Source organism: Anastrepha obliqua, chromosome 5, assembly GCF_027943255.1.
Source record: "Anastrepha obliqua isolate idAnaObli1 chromosome 5, idAnaObli1_1.0, whole genome shotgun sequence".
Classification (NCBI taxonomy): domain Eukaryota; kingdom Metazoa; phylum Arthropoda; class Insecta; order Diptera; family Tephritidae; genus Anastrepha; species Anastrepha obliqua.
In genome coordinates this window covers 75,609,616-75,628,124 of record NC_072896.1, presented here as the reverse complement: position 1 = coordinate 75,628,124, position 18,509 = coordinate 75,609,616, and the positions used below count along the sequence as shown (strand labels likewise).

Genomic DNA, 18,509 nt, shown 5'->3' with positions numbered 1-18,509 from the left:
TGTAGGCTTAAGAATAATAAGAAAGAAATTGACAAAACTTTTGATAAAAGATGTTATAATTTTGATATGTACTCAATGTTGAAAATAGAGTTTTTTAAAGTGAAATACCTTCGGTTCCAATTTTTACAATAATATTATGATCAGATATAAAAAATAAAAAGATATACTTAAACATGTTTTTTTTAGGAAAAATCACAATTACAAAATACAACAGTTTTACATTTTCAAACACAAAATATACTTCAGAAAATTTTATTTGAAAATTTTTGGGGAAAAGCCTTTTTCATTATTAAAAAATGTTTTGGTAAAAAATTATATGAACGTGTTTTTCAAAATTTGCAACAAAAAGATTTAACACGAAAATGAAGTTTAAAAAAAATTTTGTTTCTTCAAATAAATAATTTTTTTTTTTTTTAATTTTTCAGCAAAAAAGTTATTAATAAAAAACATCTCACAACCAAAAATGCAAAAAAGAAGGAACAAATTCCAATTTTTTTTTTAATTTTAAAAATTTTAATTTATTCTAAAAAAATTCAAAAACTGTGTTGAAAAGTGTTGAAGCGAACCGAAGATATTTTTCTTTAAAAAACTTAAATTTGTAGTTTGAAAAAATTTCAAAATTATGAGACGTTTTGATACCATTTTGAGACCTCCATTTTATCCTAGAGGTTTTATAAAAACTATGAAAAGTTTAAAAAGAACTGAAAATATTTCACCAAAAAATCGACACAAAAATTTTCAGCATTGAGTAAATCTGAAAATTATAAAATTTTAAAGACACATTTTTTTCAGTTTGCTTATTTTTATCCTCAAGCCTACTACAAAATTAGTTCTTAGAAGAATTTAAGGTAATGTCCAAAATACAACTAATCACCCAATTTTGTTTAAGTATATTAGTATACCAAGTGCCGCAAAATTAATGAGCTAATTTTCTGTTTTAATAATTTTTTTACTTTTTTTTAGTAAAAAAAAATAGGATGATAGGAATCTTTATTTTGTGTCTAGTATTGGCGTACAACGCCATTTGAAAAAATTAAAAATCTTCCTATGGGGTGACTAATTTTGCGCCACTTGTACTTGAATCACTTGCCATGGAATCGCTCATTTATTTTTATGTTCTAAATTCTAAATTCCATATTTTATATTCTATACTATTTTCTATATTCTATGTTGTTACCGCGTTCTAAATCTTATATCCTTTATTCCCTATTCTATTCAATTTGTTGAAATTTATGTTGGTTGGTTGTATTGGCCACCACCTTAGATAGAATATATGGGCAGCCTCATTGGCCTCGCACGTATGTACCTAAATATTTACAAAAGCAGAAAAAACGTGGAGTATAAATGAATTTCAATAAAGGTCTTTGTTCGCGCAGTGAAGCCGTGTGATATTAAGAATTTCGTTTGCCAAAGAAATCAACAACGAAAATTTCCTGACTACAATATTAAATTTATTCGTACCAAATGTTGAAGATACATCGTGGTTCGAGGGGCCGAACTTTTCAAATTAGTGAATTTATGAAGCATGCAACTTTTGTATAAAGTTCTTAAGCGCCACAAAAGCGGGCGCTTCGCATATCCAAATACACGTGCACATATACATAGATATTAAGGGGCTTCCAATAAGGGCGCGTCGAAATGGAGTAAAACAAGCTGTGCGTGAAGTATTAACAAAATTATTATATTTTCTTTGAAGGAATGGAATATAACAACGTTGCAATGAACGACGCAGCTACGCTCGATGGCACGGATTCGAGAGATCAAAATTTCAATTATTTACTCTGATGTATTTACCTGACTGAATCTGAATAAAGGCTGTGTGATGTGGACTTTGAGTGCATCGATCAAATGAGTCTTTTTAGCATAGATCTGTGACTTTAGAAAAAAGTGTTGCATGGTGAAATCATACGATACGCTTTACTCCGTGAGGCATAACCAGACCCTCAGATCGTTCAGAATAAAGTTTTATCATTTGAACTTACAGTTCAATCGTGAAACTTGCCATGATGTTTTGGTCTTAGGGATTGAATAGTACAATGATAGACATTGTCAGAAAAACATAGCCGCTATTGCTTGCCAACCTATTAGAAAACCTTATACGTGGATATCATACAAAATCGTATCACGCATTTTATTGAAGGGGCACATCCCTGCAGGGAAAAAGTAGACCGTGTAGTGCTGGTATTTTTTTGGGAGTTGAAAAAATGGTATTGCTAGTAAAAAATGATGTAGGAGTTACTCATAATTTTTATACGGTGGAAGATTAGTTTCAGAACTTTTAGGTATTTAATTGCATCTAGAACCGACTTTGTAATATTTTTAAGTTGCACGCATTTAAAAGATTTTATTAATTACATTTTGCAAAAAAGTTAAAATTTCTGATCGCTATAAAATTCAATAGTTCAGCTATTGTTTAACGGACATAACTTCAACTTACCTAGCTTAAACCATATACAGGGTGTTTCATCTGTACTTAACACATGAGCGTCTGTGAGTACAATTTTAATTATGGAGCGATGATGAGTCGCGTAATGCGCTGAAATAGGGGAAAATATGAATATTTTAACTCAGTGTAAGTAAACAGGAAAGGTTCATAATCAAAATTGTCGGTATAGGGGCACAAAACATTATCAAACCATGCACGAACGGCCTCTGCATGACATTAAACGCACTGTTTGGGGTGTGATGTGCGCTATGAACATTTCGAGGAGGATGAAGATCGCACCGTAACTGTATATGGTGACCGATATCGGCCAGAATTTTTGTAGACATTCATCGAGGCAAATCAGTGGGAAGGTTATTGATTCCAGCAGAATGACGCAACATGAAATACGGCGCGGCTAGTGATAAATTTACAGCCTCCGCGGCTGATCTCCAAAACACCGAATTTGACTGGCTTCCTTGCTCACCTTATATGACAGGGACGGACTTTTTCCTGTAGCGCTAATTAAAGGGAGAAGTGTACACTAATAAACCTCAAATGCTATATTCTCTCAATATTTACGTGGAAATCGATGCCATAACCCAAGCAATGTTCGAATATACCATGAAAAATGCAAAAAGAAGAGCTCAAATGTGCGTTATTGGAAGTTGTAATCATCTTCTCGATATTACTTATTGACTTCATAAATTTGTAAAATTTTCAATCATAATTCAAGTAAAATTTTAATCGGAGGAAAACGAAGTTATTGAATTTTTCTCAAAATTATTCATAGTTCTCAGGTATGAAGTATAGGTGAAACTATTTGTATTAACTTCTTACTACATGAGTTAATAAAGCGTTGAGAGAAAAAATAATTCGGGGTGGAAATAGCTTGATTAAGTTATCAATAAGACATATTAAAAGAAAAGTAACGAAATTTTTTTGTTTTTTTGACGGAGTCATATATAAAACCTAGTTTTAAAGTATAGAAAACAGTTGAAAAGCGGGAAAATTATTATCCGACGAGAAAGATGAGTATGTTGACTCCACAAAAATATTTTGTTCGTCCAAAAATACCTTCGTTTCACTGAACGTTTTACTGTCAACGTTTTTTGAAAATCACTCGTACTTGCACAAAAGTGAGCTTATTTCGAAATGTCATAAAATTATAGACAATTTTTGTTTGTTTCATTATTGCCAAAGTTATATTTGATTGACTGAAATAGTTTGAATAATTTATAATATTTAATTTGGAAACATAATTGGATCCAAACTGCAATCCCGTATTTGGCTCACATGCGGTAAAGGGTGAATGGCACACAGATCTGACAATACACATCACACTAACGATTTACCACTTCAGAAATTCCGTTTTCTCTACAGGGAATGCATGGAGCATGTATCTATGCAAGTAGGTGTAAATGTGTATGTATATATGTAGATATGTAGGCAATAAAGTCGAGAGGTACAACGCAACTGTTGAGCATTGCAATATTCGTATCATGATTCGAACGATATTTGCGATGTTTATTGTTTCGCAGCTTGGCTGAGAAGTATTGTTGAGCAAGTGGAAAGTGAAATCACAATTATCCGAGTAAATTTTCTACCCCGCGCAAAAGAGAAAACAAAAGCGGACTTGCAGAAGAAGCCCTTGGGGAAATTACAATGTTCAGTTTGGTTATGGAGTGGCGAGTTTTTGATTGAAGTTTGAGAATTAGTGTGTTTTCAATTCTATTTGCAAAGGTAATAGCAATCTGTTCAGGGGTAATTTTTAAATTCCATTTTTAAACGCTTTTTTAATGACTTCAGCGACTACCAGTAAATTATTTAAATTTTTAACGAATTTTTAGTTTTAGAATTAAACTTTTAAATTAAAAATTTTAGGTTCTAGAATTGTATATCAGGAGATTATAGATATTTAATACCCTCTATCTGCAAAAATAAAATGCAATTTGTTCAATTTTTATAAGTTCTAATAACAAGAAGTACCCCTAAATGTCATGAAAATTTAGGTTTTGAAATTCTTCTTTACTGAAGTAAACTTAGGACTGGTTATCTACATATCTCGAACTATTGCGTGCAATATCAGACCCAGCGAGAGACTTACGGTGGGTCTGAAGTTTTTGAAATATTTTGCTTTTTAATTGTTGATGCGTTATACAAAGCGGCGCTAAATTAATAATACATTCTTGTTTTGAATAACTTTTTCACTAAATAAGAAAAGGGAAGAAAGGAAAGTTTTATTTTGACTTTACGCGCTCTATTGCTTGCCTGCTTGGTGTCAAATATGCGTGATTAATTTTACACGGTGGTGTGTATTAAAACTACTTTTTTTACTTTTAATTCGTTTTATTTTAGTTAATAAATCAGATGTTAGTTATTGGGACTCGAATGCAAACTATGTTTGTCATAAATTTTGTTGATACAAGTTTTTGCAGAATAATGAAAAAATCTATTCTTTGGATGTAGATTTTGAGCACAAAACTCAAATAAACTATTAAACAAGTTGAGGGTGACGCTTTTTCTTTAAATTAACATAAAAACATGGATGCGGTGCCAGCTGGTGGTAGCAGAGGAAGCGGAAGGCCCCGCTTGTGTTATAAAGGTCAGGTGAAGAAGGAAGTGCCAGTGCCCAACTGATAAGAAACACTGAGAGTAGAAGAGAAGAAAATGACTGGCGCGCTGCAAACTGAAAAGCGATATTTAAATGTTTTAGGTTATTTTTTATAATTTCTGTTACATACAAAAAAGAAAAAAAAGCAATTTAATTTTAATAATGTGAAAAATGGCGCTGACCCTCCAGAAAAATTGGACCTAGACAGAGTTGTTCATTTTGACTCTTCTATTTATCAAACAAAAATCAAAAAAATTACTAATCAGTATGACTGTAACAATATCGCGCTACTAAAGGGTTTTTCAATAAGGGCGGGTAGATGTTGAAATGGAATAAAATGGCGTTTGCTGTGTGGCACGTAGCGCCGTCCTGCTGAAACCACATGCCGTCTAGGTCCATATGGTTCAATATGGGCCATAAGAAATTGGAAGGGCCACCACGTCTACCGAAAAATGGGCGCAATGCGCGCAACGTTTGCGTTAATGAACACTCATTTTGATAATAAAGTTTTATCATTTGAACGTGCTGTTCAATCGTGTAACTTGCCATGATGATTTGGCATAAACAACTGAATAATAAACAAAAGATTTGACAGATGTCACCAAAACAAAATGGCTGCCACAGGGCGCCAAAATCGGCCTGCGCCAATTAAAAAACCCTTTAGAATGAAAAAAAATACAAATTTGACAAAATGGCACGGGTTTTAATTTGACACTTTAAAAGTCGGTTTGTTTTTTAATCAAAAAATACGAAATAACTGAAATAATACATAATATATTCTAGTGCAGGCGATAGCCATTGATGTTGTGAACAACATATTCAAATTTCAGAGGATTCGGTTGAATAGTTTTTTTTTGTTTTTTTTTTTTGACAACACCAGACCGAAAAAAGTAGTTTTGAGATAAATGAGTTTAAAGATTGAGGTACAGGACCGTGCGGATCGCCCTCTACCTAGTTAATGGGATGTAGAAGCTACAATATTGCGAATATCCGCATGAAAATTTCACAGTATATGTTTAAGATACTATACTTTCGAGACTCTGAAAAAAACCAAAAAATCGATTTTTTGAAATTTCTAGACCATCTCGTCCCCTTGAGCAGTTATCGCGCCAGTCAAGAAGAATAATGAAATTCAGGTGAAAAAACAGATTTCAACTCATTTAAATCCTTTCATTTAGTTAGATGGATCGGACTTGAATTGAAATATTTAGCTTACATTCTTGAGTTAGTGCTGTTTTTTTTGCTATTTTTTTTAAATTTCTATGTTTAAAATAAAAAATTTTTCTTATTCTGAATAAGAATATAGAGGCTTTGATTCGTTGTAGCCCGAATACGTCTTAAAACAAGCAGATATTACAGTGCAACAAAATGAAAAAATAAGTATATTCCTTGGGGTCTCACACAAGGTGGCGCAAAAATAATCATCCTAGGGGAAGATTTATATAGATTTATATACAGCTCCAGTATACAAATAGACAAGCAATGGAATGCGTAAAGATATCTATCACTCAAAAACTTTTTTTTAATATAATTTTAAATAAAATATTGTATTTAGTAAAAAAAGTTATTTAAAAATAAAATTTGATGATTAATTTTGCCTAGTGTTTTTGTGATAGGTTATGGAAAATAAGAAGACATACATTTTATTAAATATTTGTATAGGTATTTTTTTCAGTTTATGCCACGTTAAAATTTACAGTTCTCAGTTCTTATGAAATTCCAGGCTATTATGGAAAAAATCAAAGCTGGAGTCATTCAAAATTATACTAAATGCTTAAAAAGCTTAGTTTTAACTTTTGCGCACGACTTTACCTTTACTTTGAAAATTTTATAAAACTTAAAAATCCGCTTAACAGTTTTTATTGTATAAGCAAAAATGTAAAACTGAAATTATTTTCATTTTGTTGCACTGTGTAGTTAGAAACTTTAGGTCTGATTCTGTTGCATCTATGTATTCTGGTTCGTCCGTATATTATGCTTTAAAAAAATGGACAAGTTCGCTGTCACTCTAATTTTTAAAAAAGGTGTAGTGTAAATATAAACCATTAAATCATTTTTTTTTAATACGATTATTAATTTTGATAGGATTGTGAAACCCTTGGTTTGATTGGCTTAGCCATTTGATAGATATCATAGATTAGTTTTTTAATTTATTTCTGTCTCAACGAGTGCATGAGGAAAGCCAACCACTTTTTCTTGTTCTTTTTTTACCCTTTTAATTTATTCTATCCAGTCCTATTAGCCACCTATATTATTAGAATTTTTTTTATTTATTTGCAAGAAATATATGCACTTGCCCTTAAAATTGGGATAAAATATTACTTGAGGAAAAAGAAATCCATTATCTTGCGTCAAATTTTCGGGCAAATTTTTTAAAACTGCTTTGTTGTCGATCTTTAGTTTCTGGGCGATGCTACGGTCAACTTCGATTACTTCTTTGATTCGGCATTATCGAAATTTTTTTCAACATCAAAAATTTCTCAACGAAATCACCGAAATCAAAACCATAAATACTCAACAAACTCGAAATTTACGTTTTTCATCTATGGAAATCACATATGGACGATTTAAAAGCAGTGATTTTGGCGTAAGAGGTCAACAAAATTCTTGGCAACTGAACTCTGAACTACATTCATTACACTATGAAGACACATATATATGTATAATTCAAGAAAAGCTTGCAGATCCCTAGGTGATTACAGGGTGAACGATATGAACAACTAGCCATTGTTCGTGAGCTCAGTCACCTCAAAGTGAATAAAATGTTTGTGTATCGCACTATAAAACGTTACAATGATATTGGTAGCATTGCGAAACGCTATGGAGGTGGACAAAAACAAACTGCAACAACGCCAGAAATGGTTCGGAAAGTGAAGGCTCGACTTGAACGAAATCCACCTCGAAGTGGAAGAAAAATGGCCAAAGAACTGAAAATATCGCAAGACAGCATTCGACGCATATTGAAAAATGAGCTAAAGGTCAAGGCTTAGAAGTTCCAAAAATCACACGATCTTTCACCCCAGCAAAACAAAGTTCGGTGCGAAAGAGCAAAGGAGTTGTTGCGCTTGCATGGTCGTAGACCATGGACGTTCCAACAGGACTCGGCACCGTCTCATAAAGCTCGTATGAACCAAGAATGGTTAAAAAATCATGTTCCACACTTCATTTCGTCCACACAATGGCTTTCGAATTCGCCAGACGCAAATCCGATAGACTATTCCATCTGGTCCGTTTTGGAGAGCAAAAAAATATATGTTAGTATGGATGCGCTGAAAAAAGCGATTATACGAGAATGGGCCAAAATACCTCAAGATAACATTCGTGCAGCATGCAACTCATTTTTTGACCGTTTGAAGGCTATAGTCAAGGCAAAACGTAGTCATATTGAGCTAAAGTAAATATATGTTAAAATTGTAATCATTTTTGAACAATTTTGTCTTTGAAATCAATAAAAACTAATTTTGCACAAAAAAGTTATCGTTCACCCTGTACTTGGCAAGCCATTTCACAATGGTTGAAGTTATCAGAAATGACGTAAACTAAAGGAAAATTGGTAGAGAATGAATTACAGCTGAGAGAAAAGGAAAAGAAGAGATTTTTTGTGAATCGTTCATCTAAACCACCTTATTCAAAAAGTTCTCAGAATATATTCAGGATATTCAAAATACAAGTTTATCCCTGAAACCTGAGATTATTGCCTTGAAAGTACTCCCCATCTATTGCAACGAACTTATGCCAGCCTTTGATTCAACTCTCGAAACATTTCTGCAACTCTGTTTTCGGTATAGCCATCAGAGGTGCCTCCGATTTTTCCAATACTTAAGATGCGCTTCTCGGAGTAGTTTTAGAATCGATTAAACAGAAAAAAATCGCTGGGAGCCATATCAGGTGAGTTCGATAGCTGTTGGGTGGTTTGCTTTTGGTAAAAAATTCACGGATTGCTACTATGCGACGATCCATAAGTGTTTTCCCCCAAATCATTTCGCCTTTGGTAAATTCTTCTTCTTGATTGGCGCGATAACAGCTTAAGCGATTTTGGTCGAGTTTAATAAAGTGCCCCAGTTAACCGGCACCAGTTGAAAACACCAAGTGAAACCAAGTCCTTCTTCAGCTGATTATCTTAGCGCAGAGGAGGCCTTCCTCTACTACCACCAACTGGTACCACATCAAATACTTTCAGAGCCGGAGCTTTTGCATGCATTCGAATGACATGATCCAGCCAACGGAGCCGCTGGAGCTTTATTCGCTGCGCTATATTTATGTCGTCGTAAAGCTCATACAGCTCACTGTTCCATCCCATACGATAATCGCCGTCGTTAATGTGCAAAATACCAAAAATTTTCCGCTCAAAGGCTCCAAGCGCCGCTTCGTTGGATAGTGTCATCGTTCAAGCTTCTGCGCCATACATTAGGACGAGCATGATGAGAGCCTTGCCTTGTTGGCAAGAGAGATTCTACGTTGCTTTTTAAGGCTGGTAAATTGCTTCACGTAAATGTCTCATAATATCTAAATAATATGATAGTCCTTATGTATTGTGTGACTTGGAAAAAATTCGTGGTGTACAATACCGTTGTAATCCAGAAAAATCGTGAACATCATTTTTAAAAATGTTAAAAACGAAAGCACTTGCAGAGGTAGATTTACTCAAGACGACGTTACTTTTACAAATGTCAGGTAATGGCAATGAAATTTAGTAGAAATGCTAATCACAGATGTGGCAACCTGACAAAGTAAAAAAAATAAAAGAGAACTAAAATCAGTTGACTTAGAGCGTCACTTGGCGGGTGGGTTGTTTCAAGAACTTTTTTATAAAGGTTGTATACATACCAGCTCTTAAGCCAAATAACCGCTGCTCAAAAGCTCTGTTCTGTATTTAATGTTCCGGGAGCAGTGCCGTCGGTAATGAACTGCTGAAATTAGGTAAAACCATAACTGCAACTGGTAAATAAAAGTACCTACTGTAAAGAAAGCTTTTATAATCGAGCAAATAAATAAAATGGAAGGGAACTGATATAAGACTGAATCGAGTGATGCTCTCGAAGAATAATACCCGTGGACATATTGCCGAAAAATGTTGAGAATACCTAAATAGGAGACCCTGCCTCTGCTGTTTAACAATTGCGATATTGCACTTTCCTATTTCTGGTTGTTCGTTCAATATATTTAATGGACTCCGGTTCCGTTTCTTCGAAGAAATTAAAATTGGCTCACAATTGGCTAGCGATGGAAAATACTTGAAAAAAAAAAACAAACAAAAAACGATCTGTTAACACATTTTTTAATAAACGCTCAAAGTAAAAATTTTTAAGTGTGGCTCGCATTAAGAGCCTACTTTTGCTATGCCATGGCGTTTGCTCGTGCAGAAAAATATTATCAAAAGCAATGCAGTGAAATACGTTCACCTTTGAATGTATAATTCATTGCAATTCGCTGATTTTTGTGTAAAATAAATTTTATATAATATTTAAGCAGCGACCTTGCCGTGCCGCGAGCATTGCAACACCATGTCGGAGTTATTATTGTATTTGCAACACCACCGCTTCAGGTGGTGCCGTTGCTAATTGTTCTACACTTCATTTGTAATACCTACTGCTTTGTTTTCTCATACCACAAATATCGCTTGCCTGTTGGCATCCACTCTGCTTCCCCCAAAAGTATGCTTCTCTCACAAGTACACCCTCCACTATACTGTATAATTGCTTAAAATTTCGTTCCAATTTTTGTTTTTGTGCACATGTGCGTACATACATACATGCTTCTCTTGTTTGCGCTTTGAATTAAATTTATTTGTCTTTGTTTTTGCTTTTATTTTGCATTTTTGGCGCATTTTTTCCACTGTGCCGCACTCCTTCACAATGCAGGGCGTTGAATCGACCTTTTTCCCCAGTCGCATGAAAAAGTATCCGAGTGGTTTGTTAACTTCAATACCAGCGATGGATTTATCCGTTATACCCAACACAATGCTGATGGTAATGTACACAAATAAAAGCAACAAGCACACTAGCACACCAGTTTACGTGCATACAAATGAAAACCTGGTGTGATTGGCATGTCGTTTTGGGCTTGGTTGTTGTAGTCGTTGTTGTATTTATGTTGCTCGTTGCGCATTGCATGCATGGTTTGTCAGTTGCATTTAACCATTTGGGAGAATTGCAGGTGCCCATTGCTGTAAGCCTATTGGCCATGGCGCCCGAAAGCAGGCGCCAAAATAACATCTGATTTATTTTGCTTTCGATTTATTTTATTGGAATGCATCTGCATATTTTTGTTTTTATTTCATGTACGCTTTTTGCCATTTGTGCTTTGCATGCCATTGGGGAAGGCTGTTTTTTGGCAATTGTGAATGTGGAAGTTGTGGCTTTGTAAAACGTGTGGCATGTTATTGACCTCTGTATATTTTTCTTTTATTTATACCTGTGTATTTTTAATATAGCTTAATAAGTATTTCACCGCTAACATATTTTTGCAAGTTTATTTTGTGTGGGCTTGCATGCTGAGTGCAATTTTCTATTTGGCTAGCAATAATTTTAAAAATATTTTTTGCAACAGGTTTTCGTGGATTTTGATTATCATTTTCTTTCTTGTATTTTATTATTATATTATTTTATATAGATTTAAGTAATATATTTACATACGCAAATTAAATTATAACAAATAATTTAAAATAAATCAATATAGAAGCTTTATTATTTAGCCTTCTCTTTTGATTTCTCTTCACAAATGTTCAAAAATGGTATTCTACGATTTATTAAAAAAAAACAAGAAAAGAGATAAATATATATATTTTTTTAATTTTGAATTTTTTTTTTAATTTAAGAGGTAGAGTATCGTTCTTTGAACATTTGTAATAGAAAATGAAAAGAGGAGATTAAATAATATCCATCTGAAAACATTTTATGCCAAATTTCGGGAATAGTGGATTTTGCTTTTGTTAATTCAACGATTACTTTCAATGCTTTGGCGGCACGGGTAAATATCAAATAAAAAAATAAAAACAAAAAATAGGTTTCCCATGCGTCAGAGAACTAATTTCGAAGGTAACATCATGAAAATTTCCTTTTGGCCACCCTAATACACACACGTAGCCAAAGAGGTTAAAAGAAACAAGTTTTTTCTAATTGCAGCCACCTCTCGGCAGGCAATGGCAAACAGTCGAGTTGTTTTTCCCATAAAAAAAGCTAGTTATTAAAAACAGCTATCGTTCGGAGTCGGCTTAAAGCTGTAGAATGCTCAATGTGAAGAAAAAAATCAAGACGCACATCACAAATAGAAGGAGGAGCTCGGCCAAACACCCAAAAAGGGTGTACGCGCCAATACATAATATAAATATATACAGTATTAGCCGAAATATATACGAAGTGGCGTGAAATTAATCATTAAATTTCGTTTCTGAATACGTTTTTACTAAGGAAAAAAAAATAATAATAATGTAAATCTTTATTTTGACCTCTACGCGTTTCATTGCTTGTCTGTTTGTATACTGCAGCTGTCTGTTTAGTTCACAATTGTCAAATATGATTAACGTACGAAGTTGGAGTGTTAGAGTCCAATAGAGTGATTAGTTTTGCGCCACCTTGTATAAATAAGCCTTGTCTTAGTATAGTATTTTTCCTTCTTCTTTTATGAAAACGACGTTTTTGAATGATTTTTTGTGTTATGCCCCTTTTATTGATGAACAAAAATTTGTAAATTTCTGCGCTTTTAAATACCAAGTAAAAATCAAAGAAGAAGAAAATTCATTGAATCAAATTAAATCATCCCATTTTGTGTCAATGCACATAACTTCGTAATGTAATAGAATTATTCATAATTATTTTTCTAATAAATAAATAAATGGATTAGTTAAAAGGTGTCTCACTTTATGTCAAGCGATGACTTTCGAAATTAGCGCCTAGCCTCAACCCACTGGTATGGATGATGCAAATAGTACTGCATTACATTTCCTTGCCTGGGTTTTACGAATGCTGAACGCGGTTCTATTCAACTACTCTTTATTACGTTATTTTCCATATAAAATGTGTCCAAAAATATAATTATTGACGGATTAAAATTAAAATTTGTGCTTAGAGCACTGGTTTCAAAAATACACATTTTTTATAACTTTTCTACTTTTACTGTAAATGCAGGTAGAAGTTGAAAACTTCTCTTCTTATGGCATTTAATTGCATTTACGCTATAATAAAAGCAAAGAAAATTGTATTTTAAATACAAACCTATTTATAAATTCTCTTTTTGTTTTTTTTTTTTTTTAAATCAGGTTTTTTTTCATACCGCCCTGGCAAAGTTCTTAAGCAAATTCGGTAGCAAAACATGGAGTCCATTAATGCATTTATTAATTTCAACATTTGTATTCTCATAGTTTTCTACTATTCCTCTATTCTATAGTAATATATTTGAATTGATATTTTACATATTTTTATTATTTTTTTCTGTGAAGAGTCCATGGTGTTCAAATTCAGTCTGTCTAATAGAGGCGTGACTGCAATAATTTATAAGCCAAGTGACCAACACGATTCTTACAAACTGCATTCTATGAATTTATAATACTTATTATACGCAATATATTCAATAAAATGTACAGTCACCACCATTAGCTATAGTGGCTTCAAGTCTTCAACAAGTTGTTGTTGCTGTTGTATCAGCATAAGCATTCTCCATACATATACGGGGAATGCTGCTGAATGACAGTCCTTGGCTGGATATAAATCTCGGTCGTTCCGCTTACAAGAAACGACGTCGTGGGAATTGGTCTTCATAGCCGCCTGATGCTAACCTTTTTTTGACACTGCTTGGGTAATAGTTAAGCATGAATTCAAAGGAATGTTTATGCTGCTACAACAACAACCAATCCAACAATTCAATCCCATTTTATTGTTTCCACTCTACACACCTTCTACTTCGATGCTTGGGATCGGTGTGTTCTTGTAAAATCCAAGGTTAGCGAAAGTAGTCAACGTTTTTAACTTCGGTATGCTAGTGATTATAGTAATTGACGAAGTCTTACACAATGCAATTAACAAAAATACCCGAAGAGGTATTGCATGGAATCCCCTAACCGTTGAGCATCTAAACTATTTGGATTATACTGACGACATCGCACTTTTCTCAAATAAATAGTCTCAGTTGCAGTTAAACGTAATGATTTGCGCGACCACTCTTTAAGATACGGTCTAAAAATAAATATTAAGCAAACAAAATCAATTGATAATATATAAATGCTACACATTAAAAATATTACCATTGATGGCTAACATACTGAAGATCTTGAAGAGTTCACGTAACTTGGTAGAAAAATTACTGCAAATGGTGGCGCTTTCACTAATATAACAGCAAGATTAAACACAGCAAAAGCAACCTTTGCAGTGCTCAAAAAAGTGTGGTAGTCCAAACAGCTTACGGAGAAAATGAAAATACGCATTTTTAATTCTAATATCAAACCGGTCTTATTATATCGTTGCAAATCCTGGCTTTCTAAATTTCTCACGAAATTAACAAATTGCATAACGCGTATTGCAAAAAAGGATACATCCACAAGATGAAGTCCAAAATAAACAAGACTGGCGTCATAAAAATGTTTTTGATGGCGCCATCTTTTTATTGAGTTAGTGCATTGGATGCTTCATCCCTAGCTGAATTCCTGTGAAAGCTTGGTGACATTCGGTTCAGTGGCAGTCAAGTTAGTCTAAAGTGTCAGTATGTTTGAGTCATCGGTACAAAAATGAGTTTCAAACAAAGAACTAATATCAAATTTTGTTCTAGAATCGGTAAAACGTTTACCGAAACATTTGAATTCATGAAAAAAGTTTATGGCGATCATCGTAGAAATTCATGCACTCGGAGTTGAATATCCCCAAAACATCGATTTATCGCATTTTAACAGATCATTTGGGCTTACGAAAGGTCTGTGCACTCTTCATTCCCCACAAGTTAACTGAGGACCAAAAATTGCTCAGAATTCAACATTCGAAAGATGTCATTAAAGAGGCGAATAAAGACGAGAACTTTCTTTACAACATTGTAATTGGGGATGGATGAAACGTGGTGTTTCCAATATGAACCTGAAACTAAGCGTCAACACGCTTACCAGAGTGGAAAATCATGTGAATCAGCCTTACACGATCTTGTTAGCAAGATTGAAGCTGGGCTGGAATCTGACGAATACACAATGGGCGTGTTCGTGGACATTAAGGGGGCTTTTGATAATGCCACTTTCGGCTCGATATGTTCTTCTGCCGAACGGCACGGAGTTAATCAAGCCATTATAAAATGGATATACTCCATGCTCTCTGAGAGGCTGTTAACCGCTGGTGGGAGCGATGACGAGCAAATCACAGTCAGGGCCAAGCAAGGATGTCCCCAAGGGGGTGTTCTTTCTCCGCTGCTGTGGTGCTTCGTCGTAGACTCTCTATTAGTGGAGATGCAGGAACTCGGCTTTCACGTCCAAGCATATGCGGACGACGTCTGTGCGCTAACATCGGATAAATCCTTAAGGAGGCTTTGCACGAAAGTGCAGAGGATTCTTGACAAAATCGATGACTGGTGCATGAGACAAGGTCTTTCCGTTAATCCGAACATAACAACCATAGTCTTGTTTACGAGAAAACGGAAATTGGATGGACTCAGTCTTCCAACACTGAAAGGTGTGACACTTGGTCTTTCCAACGAAGTTAAATATCTAGGAGTAATCTTGGATAAAAAGCTGACTTGGGAGTCACACGTTTCACTGAAGGTGATTTAATTGATTTGCTCCAATGGATCTTAAGATACAACAGGAAGCAATAAAAGCAATGTGTAGACTCCATAAATATGGTTTCTGGCACGAAGATGGAACTTCGGGACACAGAGAAATCTTTAAGTTGCTGTCGGAGCAGTATCCACTGTTTTTGGCACCTAAAGATGACCTGATACCCACAGTTTCATTCGGAAGGAAATTTGATGTGAGATTTCCATTGCGTGAGCAATGGAGCAATCCAGAATGCATGCAGGGAGGTTTGACGGATATTTTCTTTACCGATGGGTCCAAGACTGAAATAGGGCCTGGAGCCGGATGGTACTTAAACGATAGTAATAGGTATCACTATGCTATGGGGGGAATGGCAACTGTTTTCCAAACAGAAGCTTTTGCCATCCTAAAAGTAGCCGAATGGATAATCGAGAGGAGATGGAGCGGGAAACAGATTGGAGTCTTCAGTGACAGTCAGGCTGCATTGAAGGCCCTGGAGAATGCGAAGCAAACCTCAAAGATTGTTCAAGAATGTAAGAAGAAGCTTAATTCTGTCGCAAGACAAAACAGGCTTGTACTTATATGGGTTACGGGACACTCCGGTGTTCAGGGAAACGAAATTGTCGACGAATTGGCCAACCGTGGATCAGCGGTACCCCCACAGGGGCCAGAGCCAATAATCGGAATCAGTTCTGCAGGAATCAAGAATTGGATCAACGATTATGTAGGCAATCTACATAAAGAGCGATGGTCCGGTCTAGAACGCTGCAGAACTTCAAAGTGTTTTGTGACAAGCCCGAACAGGAAACTGTCAAACTTTCTACTAAAACTTGGAAGCAAAGACATTCGGTTGATGGTCGGGATCATTACAGGACACAACCCATGAGGTCAGCATATGACCGCCATTGGAATCATCGAGGACCCGGTATGCCGGTCATGCTTGGAGGAGGCGGATAGCACTGAGCACTTTCTCTGTGAGTGTCCTGCCTTTGCTAGAGCGCGACTACGAGTATTGGGTTCCGATGTCATGGGAATGAGTAATATTCGTTCTCTAAAACTGGAGGATATTTACAGATTTGCCAAAGAATCTGGAAAATTCTCACAGGACTAACTATCTCTATCTCTGTCTCTATTCTTTCCTATCTCTTTCTCTGATACTCTTCTCCCTCCCTCCTTAACTATCTACCCCCTTTCCAGAGCTTTAAATACAATGGACTTTTTAGCCTGAGTCTTTTAGGAGCCACCAAATCTCCTGGTGCTCCTTGGCTCGACCTTTTCAAATTCAATTCAAATTCATTCAAGCGTCAAAGTGCCGAATGGAAGGCCCCAGGCGAGCCACCATCCAAAAAATAGCGTTTGGAGAAGTCAAAAATCAAATCGATGCTCATTTGTTTTTTACAATTCCAAGGGGATTGTCCACAAGGAGTTCATGTCAATGGGCCAAACCGTCAATGCAATTTTCTATCTTGGTGTTGTGAAGCGTTTGTTGTATCGCATTCGTCGAATTCGCCCTGAATATTGCGAAGGAGGAAGCTGGCGCTTATTGCATGATAATGCACCATTTCATCGATCCACTCTTGTGACTGATTTTTTGACTAGAAATCGCATTTTAACCGTCAATCACTCACCGTATTCGCCTGATATGGCTCCCTGTGACTTCAAACTATTCGGAAAACTGCATTCGCACATGAAAGCAAAACGTTTTGCGTCGGTAGAAGCCATCCAAAAGGGCAATGACCAGAAACACTCTTTTGAAATTCTTTTAGATCGCGCAAAAGAATGTATCTAGGCCAGCGGAGACTATTTTGAATAAATAAACTCGAAGCTAACAGATCAAAGCTCCTGGCGTTTCTATTTTAGCTCAGTATATTTTGGATTTCACCTGGTATTTAACAGTATTTGCATTTTTTTATAACGGAACTATAATTTGCCGGTCACGCTTCTATTAGACAGACTGTAATTGGCACACTGTTTGAGTATTTTGCCCATTTCTTCCATCTATTTGTGGCGGGCGTTTTGACGTTTTCCACAAATGGAAAGCTTTACAGTTTTAAGCTTTTTTCTTGGCATAAATACTCAGAAGCTTGCCATCGTCTATCGAAGATTTACGGCTATTAGAAAAAACTTTGTCTATCTATTGCTGTTTCATACACTGGTTTCAAATCCATGCACTTCCGAATAGTGGTCACGTACCAACCCATTCGGCTACGGCGCCGGTTAATTTCCAATAATATAAACCAAAAAATTTCATATTTTTGCAAAAAAATAAGTACTTTTTAACTTTGGAAATATCTTGAAAATGTTTAATTTTAATGAAAAGTGAAGCATGCATGCACGAAATATAGCAAGTTTAGAGCCTATGAAATGGCGCTTGTTTTAATCGGTTAATAGATTGTCCAGGTATTAGATATATCAGCTTTTTTTCTTTAATCCAAAATAGTTAGGTGGAAAACTCAGCTCCTGTTGGTTCAGTAGGACATAAGTGGACAGACAAATAGATTGTTTATTGTTTATTCAACTTCTCCAGCTAAGCCTATGTAAGCAGTTAGCTGCCCTTAGTTTCACGGTGAAATGTTTGAGATTTTATAATTCTTGCCCTTTACTCTGATTTATGTGACGCCCAAAGTTATATTTCCTGAATTTTTCATATTTGTTAATTTTTTTATACATTGAATAAAAAATATTAAATTATAAGGGTTTCTTAATTTTTTCTTTTTCAAAACTTGATGGTACCTTCAAATCATTGTTAC

General features: G+C 35.0%; 1 protein-coding gene across 2 annotated transcripts in view; it reads left to right on the top strand.

Annotated features, from left to right (window-relative positions):
* The window catches only part of LOC129247702 (uncharacterized), a 117,289-nt gene that overhangs the window by 80,271 nt on the left and 18,509 nt on the right, over positions 1 to 18,509 (top strand). Inside the window, exon 11 of one of the 2 annotated variants that reach the window (XM_054886953.1) lies at positions 10,898 to 11,005. The exons of the other annotated variant lie outside the window; for it this stretch is intronic. Coding sequence (XP_054742928.1) covers positions 10,898 to 11,005 — 108 coding nt within the window. The remainder of the gene's footprint in view (positions 1 to 10,897; positions 11,006 to 18,509) is intronic. 2 annotated transcript variants of the gene reach the window in all.